At 48.8% G+C, this 27,281-nt stretch overlaps 1 protein-coding gene across 1 annotated transcript in view; it reads right to left on the bottom strand.

The window, feature by feature from the left end:
- NUP205 (nucleoporin 205) overlaps positions 1–27,281 on the bottom strand; it is a 1,281,456-nt gene that overhangs the window by 509,205 nt on the left and 744,970 nt on the right. The window contains exon 24 of the mRNA XM_030216143.1: positions 6,028–6,108. Within this exon, the coding sequence (XP_030072003.1) occupies positions 6,028–6,108 (81 nt within the window). The remainder of the gene's footprint in view (positions 1–6,027; positions 6,109–27,281) is intronic.

Below are 27,281 nucleotides of genomic sequence, written 5' to 3'. Positions count from 1 at the left end.
ATTTAAGAGGTTAGTTACTTCCGGGAGCGACTGAGGGCAGGGGGAGCCACCGATCGAGGAGGGGAGCCGGCGATCTCGGGGGGGGGGGGGGGGGGGAGTGACCCCGATGTTTCCCCGAAAAATAAGGCCTCCCCTGAAAATAAGACCTAGCAGGTCTTGGGGAGCAAAATTTAATATAAGACAGTGTCTTATTTTCGGGGAAACACGGTATGTTTACTACAACTTGTAACATTCTCCTTCAAGACTTTGTAATTCTATTTACTATGTAAGCCGCATTGAACCTGCTATGTGTGGGAAAGCGCGGGATACAAATATAATTAATAATAATAATAATAATAATAATAATAATAACCTAACCCAATCCATGATGACATTCCAACCTGAAATATGCACTTCTTGCTCCCACCCACTTCCTCATAGCAATATACACCCAACTACACCCCTCTCTGTCCCCCACAACCCCCATCACCCCTCCTCTCCAATTGGTAAACAACTTCCCAAATATGCCAGCAAGACATGGAAACCATGCATCTCACACTGTATCCTTCCTCCCTTCTCAACCACACCCCCTCCCCTACCCACTAAACACATCCAACAACACCAAGGATAGAAAAATTCCCATCCACCCTCCCTTTCTACATTCATCACATCTCCCTACTACCCAGCCAGCCCAACATACCCCACCACGCTCCACACCACCTCCCCCCACTGTACCCACTGAATGTCCCAATGACCCAACACCCCCAAATACACCCCTCATCTAATGAAATGTTCATAGCCCTCCGCAGCAAAACATCAGTGTCCCTTTACAGCAGAAATGGCTCATATAGCCACCACAGACTTCAACTGCAGACAAACACAGAGAAGAACAATCCCTCACAATCCATATAGACACAAAGACACAGCAAAGGAGACAAAAAAGTCCCAGGTTTCAAATTTTATCATAATCCAAGACTCAACATGGGCGCCACAAGGCCTACATCAGGAGTCTAAAAATAATAAAAGAACATGACTCAGCCTTCCATAACGATGTTTTTTATCCTGAAATTTGCACACAAATTATAATATCCCTCAGGAACTCCCCAGTAAATGGATCCTGAACTCGGTGCAGTCTGTCCAATTTCAGAGGGGCTCAATTTTCCGCCTCTGCAGAAGGCACAACTTTCATCAACTCCTAATATATCCATTGCACTACCTGACCCACATCCTCGGGCTCTGGAGCCCCTTGAACCCGAAGACTGTTTTGTTGAGACTTGTTCTTCAGGTACTGAACTCGAGTAACTCGCTCCTGTGTACAATGATTAAGTTACTTCAAATCTTTCTGCATGGGGACAACTTGGTTCTCCTGTTCTCCAATACAGTGCTTAGCTTCCTCCACAAAGCTCAGTAAAATTTGATAGAATTTCAAACTCTCTAGGAGCAACTAAAGGATGCAGACAAGGAAATTTGGATTCAAGGTCCACAACCCATGCCCTCAAATCACCCTTGCAAACAGTATCATCATCTCCAGATTCTGGACTCTGAAAAGGGCTAGAAGAGATGATGTCTGTCTTTCTCAGAGGCACTATTGCCCAGATCTTGTTAAGCCACCATAAGTCCACCATATGAGTCTCTTAGTACCGTGTGCTCAAGGACTCTACTTGGCATCCTTGGTTCTTCAAAACACTTTTTGCCAGCCATAATTACTCCACTAATGCTTGGGATGTAACCCAATGAATAAGGATCAGTGAGTTTGTACTGTAAGAGGAAAAAATTAAGTCACTGCAGTGCAGAGCATGTGCCTCACACCTCCACTGTCTTCGCTGACATGTTTGACTTTAAAGAAAAATTACTTAATACTAATAGCAGCTCTGCTAGTTCATTTTTTTAGGGATTGATAGACCTTCAGTCTGTTCCAATATGGCAATGCTCAAATCTTAAATAATGGAGCAATTTCACAAATTGAAGTATAGCAAATCACCTGGACCAGATAGTATACAGGTTTACAGAGATTTGTTTCAGATTTTCCGACTCATCAGCATTGAATACCATTTCTGGCACTGGTATCTTTCCCCCATCTTTCTCGGTGAAAAACAAAGCAAAGAATTCATTAAATCTCTCCGCTATGGTCATGTCGTCCTGGAGTGTTCCTATTACCCCTCAGTCATCTAGTGTTCCAACTGATTCTTTTATCCGCTTCATGCTTCTAATATACCTAAAAAAGTTTTACTATGTGTTTTGCCTCCGGCACAATCTTCTTTCCAAAGCCTCTCTTTGCCATTACCATTACCATCAGCGCTCTGCATTTGATTTGCCATTCCTACCAACCCTACCTCCTTTACTCCCCTCCCCCCATGGTCGCCACCATTTGTCTCCTCCCTTCCCTCCCACACCATCCAGCATGTCTCTGCTTTCCTCTCACCACTTCTGCATTTCTCTTTCTATCACCCTGCTACAAGGTCTTTATTTGCTTATCTCACTTTCCTAAGGTGACTACAATCTGCATAAAAGGAGGCATCATGCAAACAAACAATGCAGGGCACTGAGCAACAGCACATGTTCAAAGCCTGCCAGCTTTTGTATCCTCCAAAACAGGATGCTTCCCTCTTATGAATGTAGAGTTGCCAACCCAGCGAATCGAGGTAAGCAAATATACAGCTCACTAGGGAAGTTGAAACTCGCCTATATCCAGGACCTCTTTAACTCGCGTCACCTCCATCTGCTCGCCATAACAGAAACCTGGCTCTGCCCTGATGACTCTGCTTCAGTCGCAGCCCTGTGCCATGGAGGTTATCTATTTTCACATACTCCTCGCCCTGCTGGCTGTGGGGGCGGTGTTGGAGGTGTTGGACTACTTCTCTCTCCCTCCTCCAGATTTCAACCCCTTCTTCCACCTCAATCTCACTGTTTTTCCTCCTTTGAAGTCCACTCTATCCGCCTTTTCTCTCCTCTGCCTCTTCGAATAGCGGTCATTTATCGTCCCCCTGATAAGTCCCTTTCATCCTTTCTCAGTGACTTTGACGCCTGGCTTGCCTTCTTCCATGATCCTTCCTCCCCCTCTCTCATCCTTGGTGACTTTAATATTCCTGCTAATGATCCTTCCAACTCTTATATTTCCAAGTTACTCGCTTTAACGTCCTCCTTTAATCTCCAACTATGCTCCACCTCCCCCACTCATCAAAATGGTCACTGTCTTGATCTAATCTTCCTCTCCAACTGTTCACCCTCTAGTTTCCTTGCCTCTGATCTTCCCTCCTCTGATCACCATCTTATAACTTTCACACTTAAATCTCCTCCCTCCCAGTCCCGTCCTATCTTATCTAATTCATCTAGGAATCTTCACGATATTGACCCTTCATCTCTATCCTCCCATGTTTCAAACCTCCTCTCTACTGTGGCACCATCCACATCTGTCAACGAGGCTGTTTCTTCTTACAACAATACTCTATCCTCTGCCTTAGACACTCTTGCACCTTTGATGACCCGCCCTGTAAGGCGTACAAAACCCCCAACCTTGGCTGACTTCTAATATCCGCTACCTACGTTCCTGTACCCGCTCCGCCGAACGCCTTTGGCGGAAATCTCGGGCCCTTGCTGATTTCTTACACTTTAAGTTCATGCTGACCTCCTTCCAATTTGCTCTTTTATGTGCCAAACAGATTATATCCAACTGACCAACTCTCTTGGCTCTAATCCTCGACTTCTCTTCACCACATTGAACTCTCTCCTCAAGGTGCCCCCTACCCCAACTCCCCCTTCATTATCTCCTCAGACCCTTGCTGAATTCTTTCACAACAAGGTTCAAAAGATAAACCTTGCTTTCTCTACCTCACCACCTCTCCCTCCACTAGTCCGTTCCCCTCTCTCTCCTTCCCCTCATTCCCTTTCCTCCTTTCCTGAAGTTACTATTGAGGAAACTACACTTCTCCTCTTTTCCTCAAAATGTACCACCTGTTCCTCTGATCCCATTCCCACCCACCTTCTTAATGCCATCTCTCCTGCTCTTATTCCTTTTATCTGTCACATTCTCAACCTCTCACTTTCCACTGAGACTGTCCCTGCTGCCTTTAAACATGCTGTGGTCACACCTCTCCTTAAGAAGCCTTCACTCGACCCTACTTGTCCCTCTAATTACCGACCCATCTCCCTCCTTCCTTTTCTCTCCAAATTATTTGAGTGTGCTGTTCACCGTCGCTGCCTTGATTTTCTCTCCTCACATGCTATTCTTGACCCACTACAATCTGGTTTTCGCCCTCTTCACTCAACTGAAACTGCGCTTACTAAAGTCTCCAATGACCTATTACTGGCTAAATCCAGAGGTCAATATTCCATCCTCATTCTTCTTCATCTTTCCGCTGCTTTTGACACTGTCGATCACAGCATACTTCTCGATACCCTGTCCTCACTTGGATTCCAGGGCTCTGTCCTTTCCTGGTTCTCTTCCTACCTCTCCCTCTGCACCTTTAGTGTTCACTCTGGTGGATCCTCTTCTACTTCTATCCCTCTACCTGTTGGCGTACCTCAGGGTTCTGTTCTTGATCCCCTCCTCTTTTCTATCTACACTTCTTCCCTTAGTTCATTAATCTCATCCCATGGCTTTTCCTACCATCTCTATGCTGATGACTCCCAAATCTACCTTTCTACCCCTGATATCTCACCTTGCATCCAAACCAAAGTTTCAGCGTGCTTCTCTGACATTGCTCTCTGGATGTCTCAACGCCACCTGAAATTAAATATGACCAAAACCGAGCTTCTCATTTCCCCCCCCAAAAAAACCCACCTCCCCGCTCCCCCCGTTTTCTATTTCTGTTGATGGCTCTTTCATTCTCCCTGTCTCCTCAGCTCGAAACCTTGGGGTCATCTTTGACTCTTCTCTCTCCTTCTCTGCTCATATCCAGCAGATTGCCAAGACCTGTCGTTTCTTTCTTTACAACATTCGTAAAATCCGCCCCTTTCTTTCCGAGCACTCTACCAAAACCCTCATCCACACCCTTGTCACCTCTCGTTTAGACTACTGCAATCTGCTTTTTGCTGGCCTCCCACTTAGTCACCTCTCCCCTCTCCAGTCGGTTCAAAACTCTGCTGCCCGTCTCATCTTCCGCCAGGGTTGCTTTACTCATACTACCCCTCTTCTCAACACCCTTCACTGGCTCCCTATCCGTTTTCGAATCCTGTTCAAACTTCTTCTACTAACCTATATATGTACTCACTCTGCTGCTCCCCAGTATCTCTCCACACTCGTCCTTCCCTACACCCCTTCCCGTGCACTCCACTCCATGGATAAATCCTTCTTATCTGTTCCCTTCTCCACTACTGCCAACTCCAGACTTCGCGCCTTCTGTCTCGTTGCACCCTACGCCTGGAATAAACTTCCTGAGCCCCTACGTCTTGCCCCATCCTTGGCCACCTTTAAATCTAGACTGAAAGCCCACATTGCTTTTGACTCGTAACCACTTGTAACCACTCGCCTTCATCTACCCTCCTCTCTTCCTTCCCGTTCACATTAATTGATTTGATTTGCTTACTTTATTTATTTTTTGTCTATTAGATTGTAAGCTCTTTGAGCAGGGACTGTCTTTCTTCTATGTTTGTGCAGCGCTGCGTACGCCTTGTAGCGCTATAGAAATGCTAAATAGTAGTAGTAGTAATGGCTCACATGGCACATGTGGCACCCCTTAATGCCTATGTTTCTACCTACAACCTGGCTATCACATAGTCATGTTGCTGAGGGTCCTGCTAAAGCCAGAAGGGGAGTAGAATCCTATGCAAGCTCTTTAACTTCAGCGACTGACTCATGTCCTACAATTTAAAATGCCATTTGTTTATGTACAGATGGATATATTAACAGACAGGCAATATCACATATTATGAAACAAACCAGTTTGCTCCCTGATATTTTTCAGCCATGGTGTAGTAGCAGTTGTCTAATATTTCACTGTGAAAAATGAGAATAAATAATAAAGCATAGAAATATTTGCAGTTAGTTTAGTAACAATGTTTCAAAAATGTTTTAACATACATTATAACGATTGATATCTCTGTTCATACCTCCATGAGTAGAGGTCTCTGCCCCATGGCTGCTATTCCCTGAAGGGCATTCACTTCTGCTATTAGAACCCTGTGAAGAAGCTGAAATCAGAAAAAAATATTGTATGATTTGATGGTTCAAACAGTATGATGTAACAGTGTTGGTCACTTTACAAAGAATATTTTTATAAAATACAATTTAAGTCAACAGTATTGTATTCACAAGAAAATGAATAAAAAGCCCCAGTGAAAATAAAGCGAAGACACGTACCTGTAGCAGGTATTCTCCAAAGACAGCAGGCTGATTGTTCTCACTGATAGGTCGGCGTCCATGGCGGCCCAGGAACGGAGATTTTTTCCAGCAAAAATCAACAAACGTTGTGACAGCTTTCGGAGCGCGGGGCAGACACACTGCGCATGAGCGGCCATCTTCGCGCCCGCGCGTCCGTTCCCGCCTCAGTTATATGAAAAAGCAAATAAAGAACAACTCCTCCTCCAAAGGGGAGGTGGGCGGATGGTGAGAACAATCAGCCTGCTGTCCTCTGAGAATACCTGCTACAGGTAAGTATCTTCGCTTTCTCCAAGGGCAAGCAGGCTGCTTGTTCTCACTGATGGTGTATCCCTAGCACCCAGGGTCACTCAAAACAACAAAAGAAGGTCAAATGGGCCTCGCAACGGCAAGGACACAACAAAGATTGACCTACGAAGAAACATCTGAGAGTGCAGGCTGGAACAGAATAAAAATGGGTCTAGTGAGGGTGGAGTTGGATTCTAAACCCCGAACAGATTCTGCAGCACCGACTGCCCAAAACCGACTGCCGCGTCAGGAATCCTGCTGAAGGCAATAATGAGATGTGAATGTGTGGACTGATGACCACGTCGCAGCATTGCAAATCTCTTCTATAGTGGCTGACTTCAAGTGGACCACTGACGCTGCCATGGCTCTAACACTATGAGCCGTGACATGACCCTCAAAAGTCAGCCCAGCTTGGGCGTAATTGAAGGAAATGCAATCTGCTAGCCAATTGGAAAAGGTGTGTTTCCCAACAGCGACTCCCCTTCTGATGGGATCAAAAGAAACAAACATTTGGGTGGACTGTTTGAATGGGCTTGTCCGCTCCACATAGAAGGCTAATGCTCTCTTGCAGTCCAATGTATACAACTGACGTTCAGCAGGGCGGGTATGAGGATGGGGGAAGAAAGTTGGCAAGACAACTGACTGGTTCAGATGGAACTCCGACACCACCTTCGGTAGGAACTTAGGGTGTGTACGGAGGACTACTCTGTTATGATGAACAATAGTATAGGGAGCATGGACTACCAAGGCTTGCAGCTCACTGACTCTATGAGCTGAAGTAACAGCCACCAAGAAAATGACCTCCCAGGACAATTGCTTCAGATGGCAGGAATCCAGAGGCTCAAAAGGAGGGTTCATCAGCTGGGTGAGAACGACGTTGAGATCCCATGACACTGGTGGAGGTCTGACAGGGGGCTTTGACAAAGGCAAACCTCTCATGAAGCGAACAACTAAAGGCTGTCCAGAGATAGGCTTACCCTCCACATGGTAATGGAAAGAACTAATCACACTAAGATGAACTCTTACGGAGTTGGTCTTGAGACCAAACTCTGATAAGTGTAGAAGATATTCAAGCAGGGTCCGTGTAGAACAGTGAGGATCTAGGGCCTTGCTATCACACCAGACGGCATACCTTCTTCATTTAAAAGAGTAACACATATTCATGAAATCTTTCCTGGAAGCAAGCAAGACTCAGGAGACACCCTCAGAAAGACCCAAAGAGGCAAATTCTACACTCTCAACATCCAGGCCGTGAGAGCCAGAGATTGGGATGCATAAGCGCCCCCTCGTTCTGAGTGATGAGGGTTGGAAAACACTCCAATCTCCACGGTTCTTTGGAGGACAACTCCAGAAGAAGAGGGAACCAAACCTGACGCAGACAAAAGGGCGCAATTAGAACCATGATTCCGCGGTCTTGCTTGAGTTTCAGCAAAGTCTTCCCCACCAGAGGTATGGGAGGATATGCATACAGAAGGCCCTTCCCCCAATGCAGGAGAAAAGCATCTGACACTAGTCTGTCGTGGGCCTGAAGTCTGGAACAGAACTGAGGGACTTTGTGATTGATCTGAGTGGCAAAAAAATCCACCGAGGGGGTGCCCCACTCTCGAAGTTCTTGCGTACCACGCCCGAGTTGAGCGACCACTCATAAGGTTGCATAATCCTGCTCAACCTGTCGGACAGACAGCGAATGATACATACCAGTAGCAGGTATTCTCCGAGGACAGCAGGGTGATTGTTCTCACGACTGGGTGACGTCCACGGCAGCCCCCTCCAACCGGAAGAAAAGACTAGCGGGAGGTCCCGCACACGGGGCACGCCCACCATGCATACGCAGCCGTATTCCCGCCCGTGTGCGACTGCTCCCGCTCAGTTAAATGACAAGAAAAGGAATAAGGAACTTTGTGACAGCTTCTGGAGCGTGGGACAGACACACTGCGCATGAGCAGCCATCTTCCCGCCCGCGCGTCCGTTCCTACCTCAGTTATATCAAAAAGCAAATAAAGAACAACAACTCCAAAGGGGAGGAGGGAGGGATGGTGAGAACAATCAGCCTGCTGTCATCGGAGAACACCTGCTACAGGTATGTATCATTCGCCGTCTCCGATGACAAGCAGGCTGCTTGTTCTCACGACTGGGGTATCCCTAGCTCCCAGGCTCACTCAAAACAACAAACAGGGTCAATTGGGCCTCGCAAGGGCGAAGACATAACAAAAATTGACCTACGAAGAACAACTAACTGAGAGAGCAGCCTGAATAGAACAAACTGGGCCTAGGGAGGTGGAGTTGGCCTAGTGGTTAGGGTGGTGGACTTTGGTCCTGGGAAACTGAGTTCGATTCCCACTTCAGGCACAGGCAGCTCCTTGTGACTCTGGGTAAGTCACTTAACCCTCCATGGCCCCATGTAAGCCACATTGAGCCTGCCATGAGTGGGAAAGCGCGGGGTACAAATGTAAAAAAAAAAAAAAAATTCAAACCCCGAAAAGATTCTGCAGCACCGACTGCCCAAACCGACTGTCGCGTCGGGTATCATGCTGGAGGCAGTAATGTGATGTGAATGTGTGGACTGATGACCACGTTGCAGCCTTGCAAATCTCTTCAATAGTGGCTGACTTCAAGTGGGCCACTGACGCTGCCATGGCTCGAACACTATGAGCCGTGACATGACCCTCAAGAGTCAGCCCAGCCTGGGCATAAGTGAAGGAAATGCAACCTGCTAGCCAACTGGAGATGGTGCATTTACCGACAGCGACCCCCTTCCTATTGGGGTCGAAAGAAACAATTGGGCGGACTGTCTGTGGGGCTGTGTCCACTTCAGGTAGAAGGCCAATGCTCTCTTGCAGTCAAAAATGTGTGCAACTGACGTTCAGCAGGGCAGGTATGAGGATGGGGAAAGAATGTTGGCAGGACAATTGACTGGTTCAGATGGAACTCCGAATCAGAATCATGGTGCCGCGGGGTCTTGTTTGAGTTTCAGTAAGGTCTTCCCCACCAAAGGTATGGGAGGATACGCATACAGGAGGCCCTCCCCCCAATGCAGGAGAAAGGCATCTGACGCTAGCCTGCCGTGTGCCTGAAATCTGGAACAGAACTGAGGCACCTTGTGGTTGGTCTGGGAGGTGAAAAGGTCCACCGAGGGGGTGCCCCACTCCCAGAAGATCTTGCGTACCACTCTGGAATCGAGCGACCATTCGTGCGGTTGCATGAGTCTGCTCAACCTGTCGGCCAGACTGTTGTTTACGCCTGCCAGGTATGTGGCGTGGAGGAGCATGCCCTGCTGGCGGGCCTAGCGCCACATCCCGACGGCTTCCTGACACAGGGTCGAGATCTGGTGCCCCCCTGCTTGTTGATGTAGTACATTGCAACCTGATTGTCCGAATTTGTATAATTTGGAAGGACAGCCGATCTCTGAAAGCCTTCAGCGCGTTCCAGACCGCTCAGAGCTCCAGGAGATTGATCTGAAGACCTGCTTCCTGGAGGGACCACACACCTTTGCTGTGGAGCCCATCGACATGGGCCCCCCACCGCAGGCGAGGTGCATCCATCGTCAGCACGTTTTGCGGCTGAGGAATTTGAAACGGGCGTCCCAAGGTCAAATTGGTCCGAATCGTCCACCAGCGCAGCGAATTGCGACAACTGGTGGGCAGGAGGATTGCATCTTCTAGATTCCCTGTGGCCTGGCACCACTGGGAAGCTAGGGTCCATTGAGCTGATCTCATATGAAGACAAGCCATGGGGGTCACATGGACTGTAGAGGCCATATGGCCCAGGAGTCTCAACATCTGCTGAGCTGTGATCTGCTGGAATGCTCTGGCCCGGGAGGCAAGAGACAAAAGATTCTGCGCCCTCGCCTCGGGAAGATAGGCATGAGCCGTCTGTGAATTCAGCAGAGCTCCTATGAATTCGAGTGACTGAACTGGTTGGAGATGGGACTTCGGGTAATTTATTACAAACCCCATTAGCTCCAGAAGTTGAATAGTCCTCTGCATGGACCGAAGAGCTCTTGCCTCTGAGGCGCTCTTCACTAGCCAATCGTCGCGATACGGGGATACATGCATCCCCAGCTTGCGCAGGTACGCCGCAACCACCACCAGGCACTTTGTGAATACCTGTGGCGCCGAGGCGAGCCCAAAGGGCAGCACACAATACTGGAAGGGCCAAGTTCCCAGACGGAATCGCAGATACTGTCTGTGAGCTGGCAGTATCGGGATGTGGGTATAAGCATCCTTTAAATCCAGGGAGCATAGCCAGTCGTCTTTCTGAATCAGGGGAAGAAGGGTGCCCAAGGAAAGCATCCTGAACTTCTTTCGGACCAGATATTTGTTCAGGCCTCTCAGATCTAGGATGGGGCACATCCCCCCTGTTTTCTTTTCCACAAGGAAGTACCTGGAATAGAATCCCTGCCCCTCCTGCCCGGGCTCGACCGCATTGGCGCTGAGAAGGGTGGAGAGTTCTTCTGCAAGTACCTGCCTGTGCTGGGAGCTGCAGGAGTGAGCTCCCGGTGGGCAATTTGGCCGAGTAGAGAGCAAATTAAGGGTGTACCCGCACCGCACTATTTGGAGAACCCACTGGTCAGAGGTTATGAGAGGCCATCTTTGGTGAAAAACCTTAAACCTCCCCCCGACCGGCAGGCTGTCCGGTACGGGCACTTTTATGTCGGCTACGCTCCCGTAGAACCAGTCAAAAGCCCGTCCCCTGCTTTTGCTGTGGAGCTGCAGGGGCTTTCTTGGTCGCACGCTGTTGACGGGAACGAGCGCACTGGGGCTGGCCCTGTGCCTGAGAAGGCCTTCAGGCCGGCTGGTTGTACCTATGCTTATAGTAGGCATAGGGTGCAGTCCGCTGGGACCGGGAAAAACGTCCACCTGTGGAGGTGAAGGCATCCGGTGGGAGAGATTGTTGAGTGTGGTTTCCCGCTGATGGAGCTGCTCTACCAACTGCTCGACTTTCTCGCCGAAAATATTATCCCCCCGGCAAGGGACATCTGCCAGCCACTGCTGGGTCCGGTTGTCCAGGTCAGAGGCACGCAGCCAAGAGAGCCTGCGCATCACTATACCTTGGGCAGCGGCTCTGGATGCAACATCACAAGTGTAATAAATACCCCTGGACAGGAATTTGCGACATGCCTTCAGCTGCCTGACCACCTCCTGAAAAGGCCTGGCGTGCTCCGGCGGGAGCTTGTCGACCAGGTCCGCCAGTTGCTGTACTTTGTTCCGAATGTGGATGCTCGTGTAGAGCTGGTAGGATTGGATCTTGGTCACGAGCATGGAAGAATGATAGGCCTTCCTCCCAAACGAATCCAGAGTGCAAGACTCCCGCCCCGGGGGCGCCGAGGCAGAATACCTTGAATTCTTGGCTCTCTTGAGAGCAGAGTCCACGACCACTGAGTCATGTGGCAGCTGAGGCCGCATCAACTCCGGGTCAGTGTGGACCCTATACTAGGACTCCGTTTTCTTGGGGATGGTGGGATTAGATAAGGGCTTCAGCCAGTTCCGCAGCACAGTCTATTTCAGGACATTATGCTGTGGAACCGTGGAAGACTCTCTAGGTGGTGATGGATAATCGAGGACATCAAGCATCTCAGCCCTCGGCTCATCCACAGTAACCACTGGGAAGGGAATGCTCACAGACATGTCCCGGACAAAGGAGGAGAGAGCTTCCTCTCCGGTTAAGGCGTGGGGTCGGAGGGAAGACCACAAGACTCCTCGGAAGAGAAATATCTGGGATCCTCCTCCTCCCCCCCCCCCCCGAGGCCTCCTCCTCGATGTCGGACATGAGCTCTCTGACCTCAGTCCGAAACCGGGCCCGTCTCGACTCCAAGGAACCACGTCCTCAATGATGGTGCCGAGAGGTGGACTCCCGTGCCGGCAGGGACGAAGCTGGTTGTACCTACGCTTTGCAAAAGCATAGGGCGCAGCCTGCCGGGCCCGGGAAAAACGTCCACCTGCTGAGGTGGATGCTGAAGGCGCCCGGTGGGAGAGCTTGTCGAGGGCGGTTTCCCGCTGATGCAGTTGGTCCACCAGCTGCTCGACCTTCTCACCAAAAATGTTATCCCCCCGGCAAGGGACGTCGGCCAGTCTCTGCTGGGTGCGGTTGTCCAGGTCAGAGGCACGCAGCCATGAGAGCCTGCGCATCACTATACCTTGGGCCGCAGCACGAGATGCCACGTCACAGGTGTCATAGATACCCCTGGACAGGAACTTTCTGCACGCCTTCAGCTGCCTGACCACCTCCTGATAAGGCCTGGACTGCTCCGGCGGGAGCTTATCGACCAGGTCCGCCAGTTGTTGCACATTAGTCCGCATGTGGATGCTCATATAGAGCAGGTATGACTGGATGCGGGTCACGAGCATGGAGGATTGGTAGGCCTTCCTCCCAAACGAGTCCAGAGTGCGAGACTCCCGCCCCGGGGGCGCCGAGGCGGTATCCCTCGAACTCCGTGCCCTCTTGAGAGCAGAATCCACGACCGCCGAGTCATGGGGCAGTTGGGGCCGCATTAACTCTGGGTCAGAGTGGATCCTGTACTGGGACTCTGCTTTCTTGGGAATGGTGGGGTTAGTTAACGGTCGCACCCAGTTCCGAAGCAGTGTCTCCTTGAGGACATTGTGCAGTGGCACCGTGGAGGACTCTCTAGGTGGTGATGGATAGTCGAGGACCTCGAGCATCTCGGCCCTCGGCTCTTCCACAGAGACCACGGGAAAGGGAATGCTAATAGACATATCCCGCACAAAGGAGGCAAAGGAGAGACTCTCAGGAGGTGAGAGCTTCCTCTCCGGTGAAGGCGTGGGGTCCGAGGGAAGGCCCGTAGACTCCTCTGAGGAGAAATATCTGGGGTCCTCCTCTTTCCCCCACGAGGCCTCATCCTCGGTATCGCACATAAGCTCATGTAGCTGAGTCCTGAACCGGGCCCGGCTCGACGTCGAGGCACCGAGGTCTCGGTGTCGTCGAGCGGTGGACTCCCGCGTCGGCGGGGACGGAGCTCCCTCCATCGACGTCGACGGGGACTCCACCTGCGTGGCGGTCGAGACCGGCGCCGCAAGCGGCGGCGGTGTCGACGGCCCCGGCGCCGGGCTAGAGCTCGCCGGCGCCACAGACATCGGCGCCGAGGGCGCAAGCACCCCCGGCGCCGGCACAGCCTGGCGCATCAGCCCTTCCAGGATCCCCGGAAGGATGGCTCTGAGGCACTCGTCCAGGCCCGCTGCCGGGAAAGGCGGTGGGGCCGGTAGGGGTGTCGGTGCCAGAAGCTGATGGGGGCCAGGAGACGGCACCGAGGTGCCGGAACCCTGACGCGTCGGTACCTCCACAACCGACGGGGACCTCTCCTCTCGGCGATGACGCTTCGGCGTCGCCTCCTCTCTGATGTCCGGATGCACCGAGGGCGACCGGTGACGACGCTTCTTGTCCTTCTTTCGATGCGCGTCACCGGCGCCGGGAGGTATGGAGGAGGAGGAGGACGATCCCCCTCGGTCTCGAGGAGCCGGGTCAGACAGGGTTCGGTCCCGTGGACCACGGGCTGAGGGAGTGACCGGGGCCGACTGCCCACGCGGCCGCTCACCTCCACTCTCGCCGGCGGACCGGCGGGCCGACGGGACCTGTTCTCCTGGGGTCGATGCCATCGGTGCCGATGTCTCGGGCATCGATACCGGTACCGAAGGGCCGGGCGTCGATACCGATGCCGTCGAGGTCGATGTCGAGGGGCCGGCGCAAGTTCCAAAAAGACGGTCCCGCAGAACTTGCCTCGCAACTTGAGTCCGTTTCCGGAGACCGAGACACAGGGAACACGACTTGATATTGTGCTCCGGCCCGAGGCACTGGAGGCACCAAGCGTGGGTGTCGGTCTGCGAGATCGGCCGGCCGCAGCGACCACACTTTTTAAATCCACTCGGGACCTTCGAGGACATCGACGGAAAAATCGCGTCGGCGAAGTCGTCAATGGTGGCGAAAATCACACCTCGAAAAAGAAACCGACCGTGCGGCCACTAGGCCGCAACGCGGCGTCCCCGCTGGAAACGAGGGAAAAAGGGAGCGCGTGCTCCACACGCTCAGGTTTTTTTTTTGAAAATGAAAAAGGAAACCGGCGGTAACAAAACTAAAACAAAAAAACAACAATCCGCGTAAACGCGATCGACTTCCGGCGGCTGAAAGCAGAGAGAGCGGCAAAGCACGACTCTCTCCAGACGCGGAAAAAAAGGAACTGGCGGGAGCGGTCGCGCACGGGCGGGAAGACGGCCGCGCATGCGCGGTGGGCGTGCCCTGCGTGCCGACCGTCCCGCGAAGCCTTTTCCGGTTGGTGGGGGCTGCCGCGGACGTCACCCAGTCGTGAGAACAAGCAGCCTGCTTGTCCTCGGAGAATGTAGAGCTCCTGCCTCCAAGGTGTTCTTCACCAGCCAATCGTCGAGATAAGGGAACACATGCAACCACCACTAAGCATTTTGTAAACACCCTGGGTGCAGACACGAGACCAAAGGGCAGCACACAATACTGAAAATGTTGTGTTCCCAGATGGAATCTAAGATACTTCCTGTGAGAAAAAAGAGTCGGGATGTGTGTATAAGCATCCTTTACGTCCAGAGAGCATAGCTAATCGTTTTCCTGAATCATGGGAAGAAGGACGCCCAGGGAAAGCATCCTGAACTTTTCTCGGTCCAGGAATTTGTTCAGGGTCCTTAGGTGTCCTGTTCTCCAAAACAGGAACAAGACAGAACCCAGATAGAAACACCTGCACTAGCTGCCCTTCCCCAGGAGTTGAGCCCCTGGCTGCAGGTGGCCGACAGGACTTACAGGACAGGGCAGGAACTGGAAGCTGCAAGCAGCCACTAAAACAGGGAACAAACACTGACAGACACGAGACAGAACTAAGAGCTGCCAGGCAGCCACTGAACAAGAAACACAGACAAATAGAAACTAAACACAAAAAGACAAACAAGGAGCAAGACTAGGAAACAAACAATAACCCTAAGCTAAACTACACACAGACTAACTAGAAATCAGACAAGGAACTAGAATAAAAGCCAAATTAGGCAGAAGTGCAACAACCACCAACAAACTAGGCTCTTAGGCGATGCAAAGGTAAAACAGAGAATTTCCAAATGGCTAATAAGCCCAGCAGCAGCTGAGGCTCAGCTGCAGCAATCACCAGGCAACTACAGGTGCTGTGTAGGTTCAACCAAAGCAAGCAAGTCTGGCAGCCCGGAAGATCTGGACTGGGCTGAAATCTGGAACGGGTGACAATAACCAGACAGTCCATCGCAGCCACCAGGTCTGGCCACCAACTGGCGAGAGGAAGGAGAGCACGAAACATGGGCACAACCGTGACAGTACCTCCCCCTCAAGCCCCCCCCCCAACCTCCACGGGGAATTCAGGTCTCCACGGGTAACAATGGTGAACCCTACGGAGGGACTTCCAAACATGACCAGGAGTAGCTTGGCTGGAACTTGAACAGGAGTCAAGACTGGAAGTCAGACTGGCATAAGGACTGGCCTTCGCCTCTTGGCTGGAACTGAAACTCGGCTCGGACTCCGCATCTCGGCTGGAGCTGGAACTCGGCTCGGACTCCGCATCTCAGCTGGAGCTGGAACTCGGCTCAGACACCGCATCTCGGCTCGGACTCAGCATCTTGGCTGGAACCGCAACTCCGCGTGGACACAGCGACTTGGATGAAACTCAGAGCAGAAACTAGACCGGGCCTCCAGGAAGGCGGCAGGCAAGCGAAAACCCTGGGACTACCACAACACTTTCTTTCTGCGTCTGCTTCAGGAGTGTCCCACAAGCCTGGATCGGAAGTAAGCAGGTTAAGATACTTGAAGAGCGAGGTCTTAGGATCAATGGCAGAAACTGGGTTGATAAGGAAACCACGCCCCGAGGCGTTGCTGCTCCGCAGCAGCTTCAGGGGTATTCTTCACGGCTGGGTCAGTACAAAGTTTGTCACGGTACTGCTGGAGCGATATCCCACAAAAAAGGTCACAAACTGGGTCGAGACCAGAATCCGAACTGGAACCAAGAGCTGCACCCGGCCAGAACCCCGGAGGGTCAACAAAGGAAAAAGTCATAGGCCGGAGACCCAGCAGGTAGGGTGATCTTGTCAAGCTCATGGCCTTTGCATTCTGTCACGTTTTCAAAACAGGAACTAGGTTAGTGAGCCCTTGGGCCACTGCCGAGGAGCGGCAGTGGCAGGCAAAACCACCTCACACCAGGAACAAGACAGAACCCAGACAGAAACAGCAAGACTTCACCTGTACTAGCTGCCCTTCCCGAGGTGTTGAGCCCCTGGCTGCAGGCGGCCGACAGGATTTACAGGACAGGGCAGGAACTGGAAGCTGCAAGCAGCCACTAAAACAGGGAACAAACACTGACAAACACGAGACAGAACTAAAAGCTGCCAGGCAGCCACTGAATAAGAAACACAAATAGAAACTAAACACAAAAAGACAAACAAGGAGCAAGACTAGGAAGGCGAGAGGAAGGAGAGCACGAAACATAGGCACAACCGTGACATTAGGTTTAGGATGGGATGCATCCCCCCTGTTTTCTTTTGCAAGAAAGTACCTGGAATAGAATCCCAGCCCTTCGTGCCTGGGCTCGACCGCATTGGCGCTGAGAAGGACGGAGAGTTCCTCTGCAAGTACCTGCCTGTGTTGGAAGCTGAAGGACTGAGCTCCCGGTGGGCAATTTGGAGGTTTGGAGATCAAATTGAGGGAGTACCCTAACTGAACTATTTGAAGAACTCACCGGTCAGAGGTTAAGAGAGGCCACCTTTGGTGAAAATGTTTTAACCTCCCCCCAACCGGTAGATCATCCGCCACAGGTACTTTTATGGCGGCTATGCTCAGCTGGAGCCCGTCAAAAGCCCATCCCTTGCTTTTGCTGGGGAGCTGCAGGGGCCTGTCTGGGTGAACGCTGTTGACGCGAACGTGCGCACTGGGGCTGAGCCTGAGAAGGCTGTCCGGAAGGTGGATTTTACCTACACTTATTGTAAGCACAGGAAGCAGCCCTCCTTCCCTGGAAAAATCGTCTACCTGTTGAGGTAGATGCTGAAGGAGCCCGGTGGGAGAGCTTGTTGAGGGTGATTTCCCGCTGGTGGAACTGCTCTAAAACCTGCTTGACTTTCTCGCTAAAAATATTATCCCCCTGGCAAGGAACATCAGCAAGCCACTGCTGGGTTCGACTGTCCAGGTCAGAGGCTCGCAGCCATGAGACTCTGCGCATCACTATACCTTGAGCAGCGGCTCTAGAGGCAACATCAAAAGAGTTGTAAGCACCCCTGGACAGGAATTTACGACACACCTTCAGCTGCCTGACCACCTCCTGAAAAGGCCTGGCGTACTCCGGAGGGATCTTGTCTACCAAGTCCACCAGTTGCATAACATTATTCCGCATATGGATGCTCATGTAGAGCTGGTATGATTGGATCTTGGACACGAGCATAGAGGACTGATAGGCCTTCCTCCCAAAAGAGTCCAGAGTTCCAGACTCTTGCCCCAGTGGCACCGAGGCAAAATCCCTAGTACTCCTGGTTCTCTTGAGAGTGGAATCCACAACCATAGAGTCATAAGGTAACTGCGACCTCATCAACTCAGGTTCTCCGTGAATCGGATATTGGGACTCAGCTTTTTTTGGGAATGGTGGGATTACTGACCGGTATCATCCAGTTCCTAAGCAATGTCTCCTTAATGACCTTATGCAAAGAAGCAGTGGACGACTCCTTAGGTGGTGAAGGATAGTCAAGGACTTCGAGCATCTCAGTCCTGGGCTCATCCTCAGTTACCACCGGGAAGGGAATGCTCACAGACATTTCCCAGACAAATGACGAGAAGGAGAGACTATCCAGTGGAGAAAGCTTCCTCTCAGGTGAAGGAGTTGGATCAGAAGGAAGACCACAAGACTCCTCAGAAGAGAAATACCTGGGGGTTTCCCCTTCATCCCATGAGGCATCCTCCTCGGTATCGGAAAAGAGTTTCCTAACTGCAGTCCGACACCGGGCCCGTCTTGACGCCGAGGAACCCCGTCCTCTATGGCGAAGCCCAAAAGTCGACTCCCTTGCCGGCGGCGATGAAGCTCCCTCCAGCGACGTTGACGGGGAGTCAACCTGGGTGGCAGCCGAGGCCAATGCCACAAGTGGTACCAGCATCGGGGACCGCACCACAGGCACACAGAGAGCCAGCTGCCGCTTCCATTGATGGTACCGAGGGCGTAAGCACCCCCGGTACCGAGACAGACTGACGCAGCAGCACTTCCAGGAGACTTGGAAGAATGGCTCGGATGCGCTCGTCTAGAGCCGCTGTCGAGGAAGGCTGTGGGGACAGTGCAGAAGTCGGCGACAGAATCTGTGGAGGCCTGGGAGGCGGTACCGGGCTGTCCAAAGATCTACGCACCGACACCTCTTGTATGGAGGGTGAGCTTTCTTCCCGGTGTGTCTTGAAGGAGACCGATGACGATGCTTTTTCGCCTTCGCTCGAAGCACGTCACCAGCACTCCGTACTGACGAGGAGAACGTGGAATCCACACGCCTCCTCGCAGTTGGGTCCGACAGCGGTCGGTCCCAATGGGTCTGCACAGCAGGAGCCCTCGAGACAGGTGGAGACCCGCTCAACAGCTCACTACTCCCAGCTAATGGTGAAGTTCGAACAACCATTACCTTCTCTCCCAATGTCGATGCCATCCCTGGTGCTGATGTCGACGCCGAGGAATCAGTCGGAGCTCCGAAAAGACGGTCCCGAAGAGCTCTTCTCGACGCCTGTGTCCGCTTTTTCAAGCTCAGACACACAGGCATCCGGGCAATGGTCGGGCCCAAGGCACTGGATGCACCACGTGTGTGGGTCAGTGCCCGAGATCAACCGCTGGCACCGAGAACACTTTTTGAAGTCGCTGGGAGGCTTCGAGAACATGAGTGGAAAAATTGCGGCGCCGAAATCAAAAGGCTCGATTGTGCCAACAGAGGAGCACAAAAATGAGAACCGCGCGTAGCCTAAGAAGGCTCCCTCGAAAGCAAAAGGGGGAAAATAAGAAAATAAGAAAATAAGAAAATAAGGATTTCTTTTTTTTTTTAATGGAAAAAGAAAGACAAAAGAGGCAACGAAAAACAAAAAAGAAAAGCATGAATTAACAGCGCTAAAACGCCTAAGTCTTTCTCTGGGCCTGAGGGAGAGAGACCGACACGCAGCCAGTCTCCTTCGCAGAAAAAGAAAAACTGAGGCGGGAACGGACGCGGGCGGGAAAATGGCCAGTCATATGCAGTGCGTCTGTCCTGTGCTCCGAAAGCTGTCACAAAGTTTGTTGATTTTTGCTGGAAAAAAATCTCTGTTCCTGGGCCGCCATGGACACCAACCCATCAGTGAGAACGATCAGCCTGCTTGTCCTCGGAGAATGCTGAAACTTCAGAAAAACATCATTTAAAAGCACATCTGTAGAAATAGAATTATATGTAAGATGCTGAGGGACTGTCCAGCAGTAGTGCCACAGATGACCTTGAGGAGGACCTTGAGGAGGACCAGGTCAAATCTTCATACTTTAAGACTGGCGATGCTGCAAAGTGTCATTCCCAGCTACTTCAACAGAAGTAGTCTCAATCATAATACAACGGTAACATCTACTGACTGTATTTACGGCCCATGATTGCAGAGTTCAGAGGGAACTTTAATTGATAGCCACTGGATGAGGATATATTTTTTTACATTTACATTAATTGCTGCAACAGCCAAGCTAACAAATTTAAACTTGAATGACATCAGAATCTGTTAATACTGCTGCAATAAAGTATGCTTATATTGCAACATTAAACAAAAACAATACAACAAAACAAATATAACATGTTCCACAGGTGTGATATGACACTGATTCTATTACAAAGTCCTACGTGTTTACAATTATAACATAGTTCTCCTAGGATGGACAACTAAATTCATACCATGGGACAGGAGGCAATAGACTGGAAACTGGCTAAATATCATGAAACAAGCAGGACTGAACCATTTTCCAAAAGGAAAAACGTCAATAGGCGAGTGTGCAAGGGGTCTCTAAAAGAACCTATGCTGCTTAAAATATTCATAAATAATCTGGAGAGGAGCAATATATAAGGTGGTCAATTTTTCAGATGACAAATTTATTCAAACTTATTAAAACAGAGGATAATTTGTTTTTTATTTTCTGTAACAGAATGATCATGTGAGGTTGAAGATGGGCATGTAAATGGCAGGTAAAACCAAATGGGAGCAAGTAAAAATGACGCACATAAATTAAAATGATCATAATTACAGATATAAAATGCTGTATTCTGAGAGTTAGGAGTCACTCAAAAAAAAATCTTATAATTACTGTATGTAATACATTGAAACTTTCATCCTAGTGTGCCATGGTTGACAAAAAAGCAGATCATTCAAAAAGGAATAGAGAATAAAACCAAGATCATCATTATGTCTTCGTACAGGTCCAGAGTGCAATTACACCTAGATTACTGTGTGCAGTTTGGTCACCCCCATCTTACCAAGGAGGCAAAACAACACCTTCTTCAAAGGATAGAACAATGCTGTCTCACATCACATGTAATACTTGTTTGTAATGTGGGTCTTTAAACAGTGCATCTTTAAGGGCATCTTTTACTAAACTGCTCTAGTGATTCCCAGAACGGCAATGCTGAGTAAGCCTATTCTTTGAATGTGTTTCGTCGGCATTGCCACAAGGGAATTGCTAGCACGGTTTGATAAAAGAGGCCCTAAATGCTGTCAATCAAAAGCTGCACATAGGACACCAGGACTGTACATATTTGAGATTCTGTCAGGTACCCATACCTGAATTGGCCACTGTTGGAAGCAGGATACTGAGCAAGATGAACCATTAGTCTGACCCAGATTGGCTATTCTTATGTTCTATTCTTATAAGTGCAGTCATTTTGCATCCTGCTTTTTTTGTGTCATTTGAACAACATTATAAATGAATATTAAATAACTGTGTATACTAAGAATTTTTTGGAACTGAAGAAAAATTATGGCAGCTTTTTTGATCAATGACTGCAATGGGGTCCTTTTGGGCAGCACGGTACAATTATGAAAAGAGTGTGCCAGGCCCAGAGGTCTTTTTTACTCCATCATTCAATTAAAAAATTAAGAATTAAACATTTAGAAAGTTAAAAATTCACATGACTGAAATAATCAATGAATCCATTTCAGTAACTGTATACTTTGGGGTGGTTCCATTATTTTAATTTGGTTTTCTTATCTCACAAACCAAAGTCCTACATTACAACAAGCCAAGTTAATTTGCCATACACAGCAGGATACAAGCCCTCACAGATGGGTAATATCATTTATTTATTTACTAGTAAAAAAAGGCCCGTTTCTGAAGCCAATGAAACGGGCGCTAGCAAGGCTTTCCTCTGGCCCCCCCACCCAACGCACCTTCGTTGTGACGGCATTGTGCCACCATGGCCACCGTCGATGTGTGACTCTGGCCCCCCACCCAACGCACCTTCGTCGTCAGTGGGTGGCCCATTGCGCCGCCCTGGCCGCTGTCGATGTGAGTGAATTACTCCGCCCTCAACGTCATAACGTTTGACGCGAGGGCGGGGCCCCGAGGCTGTGATTTTCATGGCTTTAGAGCTTCGAACTTATGAACCTTGGCTTCAGTGACGTCAGACAATAGTAACATAGTAACATAATAGATGACGGCAGAAAAAGACCTGCACGGTCCATCTAGTCTGCCCACGATAAACTCATATGTGTATACCTTACCTTGATTTGTACCTGTCTTTTTCAGGGCACAGACCGTATAAGTCTGTCCAGCAGTATTTCCCGCCTCCCAACCACCAGTCCCGCCTCCCATCACCGGCTCCGGCACAGACCCCGTATAAGTCTGCCCTCCCCTATCCTAGCCTCTCAACCACCAACCCCTCTTCACCCCACCACCCAAATTCAGCTAAGCTTCTGTGGATCCATTCCTTCTGCACAGGATTCCTTTATGCCTATCCCATGCATGTTTGAATTCCGTTACCGTTTTCATCTCCACCACCTCCCGCGGGAGGGCATTCCAAGCGTTCACCACCCTCTCTGTGAAGAAATACTTCCTGACATCTTTCCTGAGTCTGCCCCCCTTCAATCTCATTTCATGTCCTCTCGTTCTACCGCCTTCCCATCTCCGGAAAAGATTCGTTTGCGGATTAATACCTTTCAAATATTTGAGCGTCTGTATCATATCACCCCTGTTCCTCCTTTCCTCCAGAGTATACATGTTTAGGTCAGCTCTTCATACGTCTTGGAACGCAACTCCCATACCATCCTCGTAGCTTTTCTTTGTACCGCTTCCATTTTTTTTAACATCCTTCGCAAGGTACGGCCTTCAAAACTGAACACAATACTCCAGGTGGGGCCTCACCAACGTTTTATACAGGGGCATTAAAACCTCCTTTCTTCTGCTGGTCACACCTCTCTCTATACAGCCTAGCAACCTTCTCGCTACGGCCACCGCCTTGTCGCACTGTTTCATTGCCTTCAGGTCCTCAGATACTATCACTCCAAGATCCCTCTCCCCGTCCGTGTCTATCAGGCTCTCCCCACCTAACACATACGCCTCCCTTGGATTTCTACTCCCTAAGTGCATCACTTTGCATTTCTTCGCATTGAATTTTAATTGCCAAACGTTAGACCATTCTTCCAGCTTCTTCAGATCTTTTTTCATGTTTTCCACTCTGTTGCAAATCTTGGTGTCATCCGCAAAAAGGCAAACTTTACCTTGTAATCCTTCGGCAATGTCACTCACAAATATATTGAACAGAATGGGCCCCAGCACCGATCCCTGAGGCACTCCACTATTCACCTTTCCCTCCTCCGAGCGAACTCCATTTACCACCACCCTCTGGCGTCTGCCCGTCAACCAGTTCCTAATCCAGTTCACCACTTCGGGTTCTATCTTCAGCCCTTCTAATTTATTCAAGAGCCTCCTGTGGAGAACCGTGTCAAAAGCCTTGCTGAAATCTAAGTAGATGACGTCCATAGCACGTCCTTGATTTAATTCTCCTGTCACCCAGTCAAAGAATTCAATGAGATTCGTTTGGCACAATTTCCCTTTGGTGAAACCATGTTGTCTCGGATCTTGCAACTTATTGGCTTCCAGGAAATTCACTATCCTTTCCTTCAGCATGGCTTCCATTACTTTTCCAATAACCGAAGTGAGACTTACCGGCCTGTAGTTTCCAGCTTCTTCCCTATCACCACGTGAACGTTGAGGGTGAGTTTTATATATATAGATTGCATTGTATCCCACATTTTCCCACCTATTTGCAGACTCAATGTGGCTTACATTATGCCGTAATGGCAAACACCATTTCCGGAACTGAGAAATACAAAGTGGTATTGCATTAAAGTTCATAGAAGATAGAGTAAAGTGTAAAGTGAGTTAGACAGTCAAATATAGAAAGTTCATTTCCGGCATGGGAAATGGAGTGGTAGTGCATTACGCGTAGCGCGTATTCAAGTAAATGAGGTAGTCAGGTGTAGGGAGTTTGGCTTTGTTCAGTTTTATTAGAGTTTCATTGTTTAGTATTTAGGATGGATCATTGTGGTATGCCTTTTCGAACAAGTTGGTTTTCAGTAATTTTTGGAAGGTTGTTCGGTCATGTATTGTTTTTGTGACCCTTGCTAGTGCGTTCCATAGTTGCGTGCTTATGTAGGAGAAGCTTGATGCATAAGTTGATTTGTTAGGACTTCTGGTTGGGGGATGGAGTAGCACAGACGCAGGAAAGTGCTGCTCTGGAGCGCCGCAGAATATCTGCATTTAAAATCCCCGATTTCACTTAGAACGGAATGAGAGATTGGCCCGCTGGCATTCACGGCACGATAAGGAAGCCTGAGGAATTAGTTGCGGTGTCAGATGGCGTCTAAATCGGTGCGGAAAGACCCAAAAGAGAAAAGCTGCGTCGGTGAAAATAAGATGGTGGACAGGACCACACCGCCATCATCAACGCCTAGCTCCCTATGGGTGGCAGAGATTACAGAAGAAGTAAAGGCGGCAGTTGAACAGGCGGTGGGGAGAAGTGGAAGAAGACATTTTAAAAGTTTCGGAGGAGCAACCACATTTAAAAACATGACTCTCAGAGATGGAAGCGAAGTTAGAGGACTTAGAAAATCACTCCCGCAGAAATAACCTTTGCCTAGTGGGGTTACCGGACGCACTGCCAGAGCAAGATCTATGCACATTTCTAGAAAAATGGCTACCAAAAACGCTCGCAACAGCTGAGCTGACGGGATCCCTTCGGGTGGAGAGAGCGCACAGACTGGGCCAACGGCAAGAAGGAGTGGACAGACCTAGAGTGGTCATTTTCCGGATTCTCAATTATGCACATAAGGTATTAATCCAGCAGGCCCTGAGAGCGGGGCAAAAACTGGAATACAAAGATTCAAGAGTGCTTTGCTTTCAAGACTATTCAACTAAAGTATCCATGGAACGAAAGAAATTTGCATCAGTCATGGAAGCTGTTTAAAAACACCATCCTGGAGGTACACCCGAAAAAAACTTCAATGACAAAGATAATCAATTAACAAGCAAAAAGCACACATACCAGAATAACAATGCATAACAGAATATTAAAAACTCCCACCAGCCCTCCACCAGGGAGCAATGCAAATAAAGAGACATATTTTCAAAGCATTTAGCCTTCCAAAGTTTCATAGGTTTCTATGGAACTTTGGAAGGCTAAGTGCTTTAAAAATAATCCTCACTGCCAACAAATATCACAACTTTAAATACAGTGAGCAATACGTGAGGGAAAAAAAGCATGGATCACAACGCGCGAGAACTACCAAACCTAAATAATATGAGTATTATTTTATGAACTTCTGCTGTAGCAAGTTAAAAAGCTTTCTTTGGATGCTCTAATGTTCTGATTGCTTCTAATGTAGCATGTGAAAGACTTCCTTCTGGTTGCTATAATGCTATAAATGCCTTAGATGCTTACTTTAAATATTCTAAAAGCTTAATTGCTTCAAATTCTGCAAATAGAACTGCAATGTGCTTTAAACCTTTGCTTTTAAAAAAATTTGCAGCTCATAGCATGATACTGTATATACAAAATACAATTTGCCTTTCGTAAAGCTTTTAAAATTTGCATCTCATAGCATGATACTGCATATAGAACTGTAACTTGCCTTTCTTAAACCTTAAAACAATAGTACTACGATTTGATAACCGATTTGACATCCTCTAACACTGATATGAACTCCAGTAAACTATTCCTAACTATCTACTGTCTCATCATAATCCAACACGCACTCATAATCCCCAGCATAGACAATCGCCCCATAATTCACAAACCACCCACGCAAACCCACACACAACATGCCTATACAAAAAAGCAAAAAAGACCATGAAAAACCTACTAACCACGGACACCATCAACAGAAAGGAAAGAAATAACTTAAACTCATATATCAAGAAGACAGACAACTGATAGAGATTACTACTACCCCAAACCCAATTGAACAACACCAACTAATACAAATAGGTTACATCAATGCCAGATCAGCAGTTAATAAAACAACAATTATAACCGACTGGATTACTGATGAACATCTTGACTTCTTACTTATTAGTGAAACTTGGATCCATGACTCCAAAGATCCAATAATTTTAGAGCTCTGTCCTCCAGGATACAAAATTACCCACTGGACAAGAGAAGGAAAAAGGAGAGGAGGCATAGCAATAATTTATAAATCTCAATTCACAGTCACAACAACAGCAGAATCTATGCTTCCCCAACTTGAAATAGCCTCAGTTAGAATCAACCATCCCAAATTACGCGATCACCTAAACCTAATCCTATTCTACAGACCCCCGGGCAATTGGCAAGACTCACAAACGCACTTTATGGATTTCATATCGAATACTTGCGTTTCCATCCAAGACCTTCTCATAGCAGCAGACATCAATCTTCATCTTGAAGATACCAACTTAAGCAATGTACGTGAATGCAAGGAATTCCTACAATTATTGGAGCTTCAATGGCCAAACATGCAACCCACCCACAACAAAGGAAACACAATAGACATCATCACCCACAAATTCTCATCAGAACCTAATCTCACACTTATAGACACAAAGTGGACAGCCATGTCATGGTCCGATCACTACAAAGCAAACCTTTCCCTCCGCTGGAAAACAAAAAAGGCACAACAAAAACAAGAGCAAAAAACCTATACCACGAGAGGCCAAATAGACCCATTAACATTCTGGCAGCATTTCTACACCGACGAATGGACAACACCTACAGACTCGCCCCAATTTCTACAAGAATGGGACAATAGATGCAGAATAGTACTAGACAATATAGCACCACTTCAAACCAGAACCTCACATAGAAAAAACTCAATACCATGGTTTAATGAAGAATTGAAAGAACTAAAAACACAAGTCAGAAGATTAGAACGAGCATGGACCAAGAAAAAAGACGAACATACACTCAAAGATTGGAAACAACTACAAAGAAAGTACAAATACACTATCACACAAACTAAAAGAACGTACTACAAAACCAAAATAGGACCAAACTACAAAGATACACACAAACTCTTTTCACTCGTAAACAAACTCCTAAATACTACACCGGTTACCTCTAACAACATAGATACCCCATCTGCAACCAATCTTGCAAACTACTTCAATGAAAAAATTATAATGCTCCGACTCATGATACCTACCAACATTACTGAATACACAAGCATC

Source organism: Microcaecilia unicolor, chromosome 10 (genome assembly GCF_901765095.1).
Source record: "Microcaecilia unicolor chromosome 10, aMicUni1.1, whole genome shotgun sequence".
NCBI classification, from domain to species: Eukaryota; Metazoa; Chordata; class Amphibia; order Gymnophiona; family Siphonopidae; genus Microcaecilia; species Microcaecilia unicolor.
The sequence above is the reverse complement of the archived record's forward strand: the minus strand, read 5'-3'. Positions and strand labels throughout refer to the sequence as shown.